Below are 12,089 nucleotides of genomic sequence, written 5' to 3'. Positions count from 1 at the left end.
TGGCATGTGGGATCTAGTTCCCCAACCAGGGGTCCAAGGGCCCCCTGCACTGGGAGTTAGCCGCTGGACAGCCAGGGAAGTCCCTTGAGACGATCAGTACAGTTGCTTCTTTGGCATCCTGACTCTACCCGCTCTCACTTCCACGTACTTGGCTGATACCCGCGTCACATCAACTCCTTCCCTTGCCTGGCATCTCCGTTGTCACTGTCCCCCCTAAGTTCCCCGCAGGATCATGGCAGATGATTCAGGCAGGCACCAGACTCTCACCCTCCGACTGACTCCTGGCCCATTCTCCTCCCACCTGCGCTATCTCCTGGCAGACACGTATCAGCGCCTATGTCACCTCCCTTAAGGCCTTCCCCAGACACCGGCCTTACCCTGTTACAACGTCTATTTGTGTGTGTGTTACCCCCAGACTGTGACGGTCATTGACACAGCAACTGCCTCTTACTTACCTGTGTATATGGGGGCCATTTACTATTCAGAAGGTGGCTGGCAAATATTTATTTTTAATTAAAAAAAAAAAAGAATGAGACCTCCTCTGCTCTCTGCAACTAGAGAAAGCCCGCACAGAGCAGTGAAGACCCACTGCAACCAAGTAAATAACTTTAAAAAAATGAACGACGATGATTAGCCAAGTTGAACTGTCTAAGCGATGTTTATTTCCTTGTCCCATTTATACACAATTAAGACTGAGCGTCCTTTTGATAAAGACAACTTCCGCTTTCCCCTCACTGGTCCCTCATACCCCCCTCCCCCCAAGTGCAAGTGCCCCAGGATCCAGGGCAAGCTGGCCCTCAGCCCCAGCTGGGTCTTCTTACGGACAGGTCTCTGGAGTGTCTGGGGCTTCCTTAATCCTCTTTCTCTTGAGTTTTGGCTTTTCAGGAAGCTTAGAACCTAAAAAAGGGGGAAGGTCAGAGGCAGTGCTGATGACATCACAAACAGTAAGAGAATCTCAGCCTGTAACATTTGCCGGCTGTGGTGGGAAGAGCAACAAAAGCTTACCTTGCTTTCAACCTAAGTGCCTTACCCTTTTCTCACAGAAACCCTGTGGGGTAGGGAGATGGAATCACCCCAGTTTACAGCTGAGGGATCGCATGCAGGCAGAGTAAGGACATGGGCTGCTCCAAGTCTAAGCCAGGGGTACAGTCAGGACAGACCTCCGGTCTCTGGCTGTGATTCCTCTCCCCTCCTGTCTCCATTCACTCCCCGGTTTCCAGTACTTTGCTGCTGGGTTGTTTGCAAACACCATTGCCATCTTTTTACTTAAGAACTGACTCATGAAAAAAATAAAGAACGGATTCAGGAACACAGTGCCCAAGGAACACCATGAAGGTCATATTTGGGGGGCTGGTGTCAATTTCACTGATCTTTTCTTTTTTAAAAAAGGAGTATTTATTTTTGGCTGTGTCGCTTCGTTGCAGCATGTGGGATCTTGGTTGACCCGTGTGGGTGTGAGAGTTTAGTTGCCCTGAGGCATGGGAAATCTTAGTTCCCCAACCAGGGATCGAACCTGCATCCCCTGCATTGGAAGGTGGATTCTTAACCACTGGACTGCCAGGGAAGTCCCCACACAGGTCACTTTTAATTTCATGATAGAGTCAGTGATTCACCCGGTCATGGTGGCTCCACCTATAGTAGTGTTTTCTCATGTAACACAGTATGAAGAATACCACCTCATCTGAAACGTATCCCAGTCAAAAATGTGTTTAACCTGAATCCTTGGGGACCCTTGACCTATAATCCTGCTCCAATAGAAACAAGCTTCAAAGATGCCAAATGGAAGCAACAAGAAAAAAGCAGGAGGTGGAACAGTCTGCCTGATCTCTTCAACACATCGGGGTGGAAGAAAAGGGAGACTCGGGTTAAAAGAGACGTAAGAGACATAACTAGGTGAAATGCATGGTTTGGGAAATTAAGTGCAAAAGGTATCTTTGACTACTGGGAAAATTTGAAAATGGAGTATTTAATCCAATGAAGATGTTGACAAGGAAGGTTTCTATAATTATCTGAAAAAAGCAAGTTCAAGTCAAAACCACACATACAGCATGGTCTCATTTTGGTTTAATACAGGTGTTTATATAAATGAAAAGCATCTAGAAAGTGGTAACTGTGGATGACAATGTGATGTTTATATTTTCTTATTTTTTGTTAATCTGTACTATCTAATTTTCTAGGATATGCTTGTGTTTGTAATCAAATGTTATTTTAAGAATTACAATTTCAGGGGCATCCCTGGTGGCCCAGTGGCTAGGACTGTGCACTCCCAATGGCGGAGGCCAGGGTTCCATCCCCGGTCAGGGAACTAGATTCCACTTGCAGCCCACATGCCTCTACAGAGTTTGCATGCTGTAACTAAAGGTCCTCCATGCTGCAACTAAAGGTCCCGCATGCTGCAACAAAGACTGAGGGTCCCGAGTGCCGAAACGAAGCCCCAAATAAAGAAGCAGTTTTTTAAAAAACACTTAAAAAAAAAGAATCACAATTTCAAGCCCAACTTAACACACCACCTGCAGCTTTTCCCTGTTACTTGCCACTCTACCCCTCTCTCCACCCTTCACCTCCAAGCCCAGCCTGTGTGCTCACTGCCTCATCTCCACACAGATCTCCCTTCCACCTCCTCGTCTCCCCCATCTCTCTCCTTTTTCCTTTCTCTAAAGCCTGTCCCAAACCTGCCTCCTTCCAAGCCTCCAGGCCTTCCCTTTGCCCTAGGACCTGAGATTGATCATTAGTGAAAGGGGGATGGTCGTGCCCAGCTCTTCAGGGAGCTGCAGGGGTGGGTGAAATTGAGAGACACGATGCACCCGGTACAGAGCCTGCTGGCTCTGAAGCCTGAACCATACTTTCCTCATCTGATTCATGAACTGCCTGATCCAAATCGTCTTAATGACACCGACCGCCCTTCATTCCACTGTCTGTTTTACTTCCTCAATCTAAGCAGTAGGCACCAGAGCCTCGGGTCCCCAAAGAGCCAAGGCACGGGTCTGGGTTCGGGGCCCTTGGTCCTCTGCACTGACCCTCACTTCCCTGCTCCCTCTGGTCCAGCTGTGGCCGCTGAAAAGGCCCTGAGTGCGGCCCCGGCCAGCCCAGCCTTCAGAGGAACACCTGGGTCTCGTTTAGGACCACGCTCTGGGGTCCTAGGTTTCCCCGTGTGCCTTCATTTTCTCCCACAGGAGCTAAGCAAGAACAGCTAGACGTGGCCTTCTAGAAGCCAGTTCCAGAAGGCTGAGAGGTAGGAGGTCTAACATCTCTCTGATCCTTAGTGCCCGGAACGGGCCTTCACAGACTCCAGCCTTGGCTGGACCCCCCTCACTGAAGACTCTCCACCCCTTAAGCCCACAGCCTCCGTCCAGGGGCCACAGTCACCAGGGAGGCCATTCCCAGGCCATCTGGCTGGATGGCCGCCTTCCTGGGGGAGTGACCCCTTCCCTCCTCCCACAGCCTACCCAACACCGAGAGGCCGCAGCCTGCTGCTTGGCCACCTCCCGGGAGTCCCTGCTCTTGGCCGCTAGAAATGGCTCCGCTTCTGATTGTTCGGGAGGCTGCCTTTGTTTACCTGTTCGCTGAAAAAGGCACATTTCCCGAGACCTCCAGGGGGAAACTGAGACGGAACAGGAAGGAAACACACCTAAATATGATTATTAGTCCTGCCTGTGGGTAATGGGTGACTTTTCTGTTTTATCCTATCTGGCAAATCCCGGGGAGAGAGGCGCCTGGCAGGTGACAGTCTATGGGGTCGGACACGACTGAGCGCACACGCACAAACATTTCAAATTTCCTACAGTGAGCTGACCTAAGATAAGGAGGGAAAAAAGAGAAGAAAAAGTGAAGAAGGCGACGGAAAAGGGACAGAAAGAGAAATGCAGGGCAGAAGAGAAGATGGGGTGGCCGGAAGAGGACCAGGTCAGGCGCTCCGGGGGGCAGATGGGCTGCGCCTCCAGGCATACCTCTCCCGAAGGGGCCCCTGGCTCTGGGCTCCTCCAGCAGGCAGGCTGGGTGGCCCGGGGCCTGCAGCTTGGACAGCCTCTCCTTCATGCCGCTGAGGTCGCTGTGGAGCCCCCAGGCAGTGCAGAGCTTGGGCAGACTGTCCTCCTGGTCGGCCAGCAAGGAGCTCTCTGGGGCGTCCAAGGGGCAGAAGGTCACCTGCAAGGGGACCAGAGTGTTGAGGAGGAGACAGGGCCCGCCTGCCAGAGCCCGAGCCCTGCCCGTGTCAGGAAGCTGCTGCGGCCAGGCTGCACCTCATGCTGGGGGAGCCAGGATGGAGTGAGGACCACAGATGTTGGGGGGCGATGGGGGACCATGGGGATCTTGAGGCCAGGCTGCCAACTCTCTCTTCTTGGCTGGTTCTTTCCTTTGCGGTATATCCTCCTCTGTCTCTTTATTGAGCATAGTGTCTTATGTGTTTGTAATGAAGCAATGGGACTTTAAAAAAAAATTTTATTTGGCTGTGCTGGGTCAGGAAGATCCCCTGGGGGAGGGCATGGCAACCCACTCCAGTACTCTTGCCTGGAGAACCCTATGGATGGAGAAGCCTTGGTGGGCTGCAGTCCGTGGGATCGCAAAGAGTCAGACACGAACGACTGAAGTGACTACGCGTGCATGGCTGTGCTGGGTTTTAGTTGTAGCGTGTGGGATCTTTAGTTGTGGCATGAGAACTCTTAATTAGTTGCTGCATGTAGGATCTAATTCCCTGACCAGGGATCGAACCCGGCTTCCCTGCATTGGGCAGAGTCTTAGCCACTGGACCACCAGGGAAATCCTGGTGCTTATTTTTTAAAGTCCTTTGCAATATTAAAATCGAGAGCCTGGAAACATCTTTCGAAAGTTCCTCGGCTGCTGAAATCCAGGAATGACTGAAATGGCAGCTCCTAAAAAGGGATCACTGAATCGACCCCACATTCATGTTCAGGGAATGAAATAAAGACCCAGAGAGAAAGTGAAAGTCATGTCCGACTCTTTGCGACCCCATGGACTGTACAGTCCATGGAATTCTCCAGGCCAGAATACTGGAGTGGGTAGCCTTTCCCTTCTCCAAGGGATCGTCCCAACCCGGGGATTGAACCCGCGTCTCCTGCATTGCAGGCGGATTCTTTACCAGCTGAACCACAAGGGAAGCCCAAGAATACTGGAGTGGAGCCTATCCCTTCTCCAGCAGATCTTCTGGACCCAGGAATTGAACCAGGTCTCCTGCATTGCAGGAGGATTCTTTACCAACTGAGCTATCAGAGGATGCCATTATAGCTGCCCAGCTGGAACAATGGGCAGGATAAGGTCAGAGGAGGGCTCTCCTTTGAATGAGATTATGTTTGAACCCAGCTCTATCCTTTCCATTTGCTGCATGGTCTGGATCAAGTTCCTTCACCTCCCTAGATTTGGCACCTTCATTTATACACTCTGGACAATAATTCTACTTACCACCTAGGGTTACTTTTGAAGAATGACATGAAGGAACATAAAATCTCCTGGCCCATAAAACTGTTCCCTCTAATTATTCTTTTGGACAGTGGTTCTCAAAGGGTGCTCTGTGAAATATTCTAACCTCACAGACCCCTTGAAAGTGGGATCCACTCAGAGTGCAGGAGAGAAATCAATGGATTCTAATGTAACCTAGTGTAAAAAGTTCATTGATAACAAATCTGAAAAGGCTACATACTGTATGATTCCAACTATACCTTCCAATTATACAGTCCAGAAAAGGAAAAACTATGGAGACAGTAAAAAGATCAGTGGTTGCCAAGGGCCTTGAGGGGAGAAGGAGGGGATGAATAGGCAGAGCATTGGGGATTTTTAGGGCAATGAGGCTTTTCCTTTTTCCACTGTAATGGTGGATACATGCTACTGTATATTTGTCAAAACCTACAGAATGTACAAAACAAGGAATGAACCTTAATGTAAACCATGGACATTATTTATTAATAGTGTATCCATATTGGTTCATCAAAGATACGAATGTACCTCTCTAATGCAAGGTGTTAATAAGGAAAACAGGAAAGGGTGGAATATGGGAACTCTGTGCTTTACCCCCAATTATTCTATAAACCTAAAACTGCTTTTTTAAAAAGAGTCTATTTTAAAACATTCATTGAAGGAATTCCCCGATGGTCCAGTGGTTAGGACTCTGCACTTGCTCTGCAGGAAGCATGGGTTCAGTCCTGGTCAGGGAACTAAGACCCTGCTGTGTAATGTGGTAAAAAACAAAAACAAACAGCTTAATAAACAAACATTCATTGATATGGTTTCAGATTCAACACTGCAATTAAGTAACTGCTACTTGCTGAGTTTTGGTGTCAAAAAAAAATTCACCTTTATCTGAAAACACTCATAAAATACTCCTCTCCTTTCTATTAATAATTATATATATACTGATATATATATATATCAGTAGGAGGCTGGATTTTCTTATGTATCAACTCACTATATCGTAAGAGACTGAGCAAAAGCAGATATGAGAAGCCAAGTGTCTTTTATTAAGCCAGACACTAAAGAGATCTGCAAAAATAGAAAGCAATGTCACTCCTCTCACTAAATTTGTTTTGGAAAATATAGTTATCTCTCATGAAAATGTTAACATATAGTGGGCTCCTTGATTTTTAAATGATTAATAGATACACATTTTGAATTTTTTCTTTAGCTTTACTTTCTAGTAGGGCAAATATCAATAGATGTAACCTATACGAACACATGTTTTGGGGGGTTATGGGCTTCCCTGGTGGCTCAGTGGTAAAGAACATGCATGCCAATGTAGAAGACACAGGTTTGATTCCTGGGTTGGGAAGATCTCCTGGAGAGGGAAATGGCAACCCACTCCAGCATTCTTTCCTGGGAAATCCTATGGACCAAGGAGTCTGTCAGGCTGCAGTCCATGGGGTCGCAAAGAGTTGGACACAACTTAGCAACTAAGCACCATAAAAATTAAGAGGGGAGAAGTGATCTGGGACTAAAATGTTTGAGAGTCACTGTTTTGGGACAAAGCCTGCCCGGTATATTTATCCTCTGGCGTTTGCAATGGTCTCCATAGCCTCCCCCAAGCTGGCTAGGCCTTTCTGCCTGGCCTGGGTCGCCCCCACCCACGGCTCCTCAGGAACGTCCCTGCGCCCGCTCACCGCAGGGTGTGGGGGTGGAGGGTGAAGCTGAGTCTCTGGCCCCATGAACCCCACCCCGTGCCCACCCCGGTGGCGGTGGAGTCTTCCTCAGGCAATGAGCACGGGAAGGACTAAAGAGTACTTGTTCTGTCAGAGGGCTCTTCAGGAAATTCCCTGCCAGTCCAGTGTTGAGGATTCCGGGCTTTCACCCCTGGGGGCCCAGATTCCATCCCTGGTCAGGTAACTAAGATCCTTCAGGCCACGTGCTGTGGCCAAAACAAAAAAACAAAACACAGCCCTTCAGGCTCAGACCTCTCCCTACAATTTAAGAACACGCCACCCAGCCCTCTGCCGGCCCGGGGGGAGACTCACCAGGAACTTGGCCGTCTGGTTGTTCTTGGTGTACTTGTAGAGTTTGCGAAGCTGCTTCGCCTCCAGCTCTGAGAAGAGGGAGACAAACCGCCAGAGCATCCTGCAGCGGAGGGGAACCAAGGCTGAGAGGGCGGGGCCGAGGCTGAGGGGGCGGGGCCGAGGCTGAGGGGGCGCACCGGCCTTATGGCCAGGACCATCAGGGGACCACCCCTGCCGCTGAATTTTTGGTTGGGCGCATGGAGGGCAGGATTCTCCAGGCCTTGAATCCCCTGTATTTGGTGATGAGCACCCACAGCTCACAGCAGTTATTCTATCAGAGTTCTTTCCCCCACTCCTCCCACCCCGGTTCCAGATAGGGAAAGGAGTACGTCAAGCCTGTATATTGTCACCCTGCTTATTTAACTTCTATGCAGAGTACATCATGAGAAACGCTGGGCTGGAGGAAGCACAAGCTGGAATCAAGATTGCTGGGAGAAATATCAATAACCTCAGATATGCAGATGACACCACCCTTATGGCAGAAAGTGAAGAAGAACTAAAGAGCCTCTTGATGAAAGTGAAAGAGGAGAGTGAAAAAGTTGGCTTAAAACTCAATATTCAGAAAACTAAGATCTTGGCATCTGGTCCCATCACTTCATGGCAAATAGATGCAGAAACAGTGGAAACAGTGGCAGAGTTTATTTTTGGGGGCTCCAAAATCACTGCAGATGGTGACTGTAGCCATGAAATTAAAAGACACTTTCTCCTTGGAAGGAAAGTTATGACCAACCTAGACAGCATATTAAAAAGCAGAGGCATTACTTTGCCAACAAAGATCCTATAGCCAAGGCTATGATTTTTCCAGTAGTCATGTATGGATCTGACAGTTGGACCATAAAGAAAGCTGAGTGCTGAACAATTGATGCTTTTGAACTGTGGTGTTGGAGAAGACTCTTGAGAGTCCCTGGGACTGCAAGGAGATCCAACCAGTCCATCCTAAAGGAAATCAGTCCTGAATATTCACTGGAAGGACTGATGTTGAAACTGAAACTCCAATACTTTGGCCACATGATGCAAAGAGCTGACTCATTGGAAAAGACCCTGATGCTGGGAAAGATTGAAGGCAGGAGGAGAAGGGGGCAACAGAAGATGAGATGGTTGGATGGCATCACCCACTCAATTGACATGAGTTTGAGTAAACTCTGAGAGTTGGTGATGGACAGGGAGGCCTGGTGTGCTGTCCATGGGGTCCAAAGGGGTCCATGGGGTCACAAAGAGTCAGAAACGACTGAGCAATGGAACTGAACTGAACTCCCATCCCTGGGTGAGGGGAGTCCTTTATCCATTTAGTGCTGCCCTGGGTCACTAGAGGACACTGTTCTCTCCACCCCTCTTCACCACACTCACTCCAGGATCCTGACCCTTCCACACTAAGATGAAGGACTAGGAGATTTTCACTAAGGTGTGACCTCGATTCTGGAGGGAGTGGACCAGGAGAGAGGATCATGGTCAGGGTAGGGAGGCTGTCCTACTTCTTCCAGTGCTTGATTTCCCAGGCTCGGCAGTAGTGCTGCAGAAAGGTGTTGATGTGGTCCCCTAGGACCACCAGGCTCTGCTTCACGTACTTCAGTTTTTTCTTCTGGGGAAGGTCCTTCGGCAGGTGCAGCTTTCGCAGGAACTTCTTCAGTGGCCTTAGATATTCTTTACACTGAGGAAGCAACAGGGGAAGTGAGGGGCCATAGGAGAAAGAAGAGAAAGATGGACAGCCCCACATAGCCAGTAGGTTGGCCCAGCTGCAGCCCTTCCGACCCAGTGTTATGTGAGAAGGCCTCTTCCTTCCCAAGGGTGCATCCAGTGGGGCCATGAACTATGGATCTGAGGCCTGCCAGCTTCTGACCCACGTCTCCTGACCTGTGGGAAACAGGGTATAAGTCCCAGGCTGGCCCCTTACTCACAATTTTGAAGGTGTCCTGGTCAAGGCCCTTGGCATGGCACACAAGGGAGTCTTTGGCTGGGGCGGTACTGGAGCTCCTCTCTAAGCTGGGTGTGTTCGTCCCCTGGAGCAGGCAGGGGCAGCAGTCAGCTGGGGGCTTTGGGCTACTGCTCCTGAGAGACAGTGCTGGGCAATCACTGATCCAGATGCCAGCCAAAGCCCTTCTCCATTTTCCCAGTGACCTCCTCCTTGACCTAGCACTCAGGCCAGTAAGCCCTGGGCAAAGGAAACCCATCTCTGAGAATCCCTGCTTAGAAAACCAAGAACACTTAATCCATTTCTTTTATAATATTATAGCTCTGTATACTAACTAATTTTGCAAAGCACTTGACAGACATTAACTCTTTTTGTTAATGTTTGGATCATAAAGAAAGCTGAGCGCTGAAGAATTGCTGCTTTTGTGGTGATGGAGAAGACTCTTGAGTCTCTAGGACTGCAAAGAGATCCAACCAGTCCATCCTAAAGGAAATCAGTCCTGAATATTCATTAGAAGGGCTGATGCTGAAGGGGAAGCGCCAGTACTTTGGCCACCTGATGAGAAGAACTGACTCACTGGAAAAGACCCGGATGCTGGGAAAAATTGAAGGCAAGAGGAGTAGGGGATGACAGAGGATGAGATGATGATGGCATCATGAGTTTAAGCAAACTCCAGGAGTTGGTGATGGACAGGGAAGCCTGGTGTGCTGCAGTGCATGGGGTTGCAAAGAGTTGGACACGACTGAGCGACTGAACTGAACTCTGAATTGAACTGTGTATGGTTAGCTTCTTCTTTTGGGGGGAGGAAGGATTCATTGTGGCTTGCGGGCTTTCTCTCTAGTTGCAGAGCATGGGCTCTCTAGTTGCAATGAGCATGCAGTGAGCATGTGGAGTTGCTCCACAGCATATGCGATCTTAGTTCCCCAACCAGGGATGGAACCTGGGTCCCCTGCATTGGATGGTGGATTCTTTTTTATTAAAAAAAAAATTATTTATTTAATTTTTTGACCATAGTGGGTCTTCATTGCTGCATGTGAGCTTTCTTTAATTGCGGCAAGCAGGAGCCACTCTTTGTTATGGTATGAAGGCTTCTCCTTGCAATGGCTTCCCTTGTGGAGCATGACTCTAGGACTTGCAGGCCTCAGTAGGCTCAGGGGCTTAGTTGCTCTGAGGCATGTGGGATATTCCTGGACCAAGGATGGAACCTGTGTCCCCTGATTTGCAAGGAGGATTCTTAACCACTGGACCATCAAGGAAGTACCAACAGTAACTCATTTTATTCTCCCACAGATTCTGTAAGGCTAGAACTCTTTATTTTTGGTTACAGATGAGCAGAGGGTACCCGAGATGCTTAAGTAACTCGGGGGAATGATCATCATTCATTTACTCGCTCTCTCAGCAAACACTTAATGAGTTCCTAAGTCCCAGGCCCACTTCCTTGTATCCCTAATCTTTAGCTTCTTGCCAGGCTAATGGGCACTCAGGAAAGTGGGTGGCAGTAATGGTGATGATGAGAAGGAACTTTCTGACAGCAAGCTGGGGCAAAAGAAGTTGAAAACGAATCACGATGAGGTGACTTTGGAATAACGCTTGAGGTCAGAGCACAGGATTAGATTGACATGAGATTTATACCTGCCTTTTAAAAAGCCTCCCAGAAAAGGGAGCCTAGGGACTTCCCTGGTGGCGTAGTGGTTAAGACTCCAAGTTTCCACTGCAGGGGACACGGGTTCAATCCTTGGTCAAGGAACTAAGATCCTGCATGCCTCATGGGGGAGCCAAAAGACAAGTGAGCATTAAGTCCTGCCTGTGTTCAGGGGACACAGGGAAGTTCCAGGGAAAGGGAGGGAGAAAGATGCAGACAGAATGGGACACAGGCTCCTCCAGACTCCAGAGAGAGGGAACCCTGGCTGGTCAGTTGTATAAACACCCCATACAAACCACACAGACCATGACACACACACACACACAGACACACACACACACACACCAGCCTGTGAGTCTTCATAACTGACAATCATCTTGCCAGGAATCTCCCCCATCATCTTGCCAGGTATCTCTGTCCTGGATAAACATCTGTCTGAATGAGTTAACCTTCTCTTGTTCTTTCAGTCTCTTACCAACTGGTGAACCTCACCAATTTTTCCCCCCTCTCTTCTTCCTTGACACTCATCTTCTCTGCCTTCCCAAGCCAGCCCCTGCAGGGCCCTTCTTTCCTTCCCCCCTCACACGCCCAGCCCCACTTCACCTGCTCTAGTGGCTCCTCCCTTTCGCCCGCCTGCCCATCGGAGGCTTCCATCTCAACAGGAGCGCTGATCGACTCCAGAGCGGCACTCCCCGGGTCCCCTCAGGCTTCCCACCTCCTGCTTCTGGGCCCCCGGTGTCTCAGGGAGTGGCACTCGGAACTCGGGGCAAAACCATGGCAACGGCCCACACAGAGCCCAGCCGCCTCCCCACGCGGCCCGGGTTCCTCCGGGTGCCCTGGAGCCCGCCCTGCGAGCCAGCAGCTTGGGTCAGGCACACCCCAGGCTTTGTTGGAGCTCACAGCTGCCCAGGAGGGGCGGGCACCCCTTCTCCCAAGAGAACTGTCGGGTGCTGTAGATTTTGAACGTGGGTAAGGCTTCAGGAATAATTCTCCTGCCTGCGTACCATTCAAGCCCCCTCGGTTACAGAGCTGGGCTCCTCTCTGG

General features: G+C 49.6%; 1 protein-coding gene across 1 annotated transcript; it reads right to left on the bottom strand.

Moving 5' to 3' along the window:
* Positions 1-639: 639 nt before the first annotated feature.
* Positions 640-11,744, bottom strand: C1H17orf64 (chromosome 1 C17orf64 homolog). Its single transcript, XM_043482079.1, has 6 exons — positions 11,648-11,744; positions 9,389-9,490; positions 8,966-9,141; positions 7,455-7,554; positions 3,948-4,143; positions 640-897 (listed from the first exon to the last, which is right to left on the bottom strand). The coding sequence occupies exons 1-6, from the start codon at positions 11,696-11,698 to the stop codon at positions 818-820; spliced, it is 705 nt and encodes a 234-aa protein (XP_043338014.1). The 5' UTR covers positions 11,699-11,744; the 3' UTR covers positions 640-817.
* Between the last annotated feature and the right edge of the window lie 345 nt (positions 11,745-12,089).

The sequence above is a fragment of the Cervus canadensis genome, chromosome 1 (genome assembly GCF_019320065.1).
Source record: "Cervus canadensis isolate Bull #8, Minnesota chromosome 1, ASM1932006v1, whole genome shotgun sequence".
In the NCBI taxonomy this organism is placed as follows: Eukaryota; Metazoa; Chordata; class Mammalia; order Artiodactyla; family Cervidae; genus Cervus; species Cervus canadensis.
This window is presented reverse-complemented; position numbering and strand designations above follow the sequence as displayed.

Bases quoted from the DNA above. Each gene is read 5' to 3' on its own strand.
- C1H17orf64 (XM_043482079.1), bottom strand. From the start codon at position 11,698: ATGGAAGCCTCCGATGGGCAGGCGGGCGAAAGGGAGGAGCCACTAGAG. The intron at 4,144-7,454 runs GTGAGTCTCCCC...GTCCCCTTGCAG, and splicing joins ACCAGACGGCCAAGTTCCTG to GTGACCTTCTGCCCCTTGGA. The intron at 898-3,947 runs GTATGCCTGGAG...CCCCTTTTTTAG, and splicing joins CAGGGGCCCCTTCGGGAGAG to GTTCTAAGCTTCCTGAAAAG.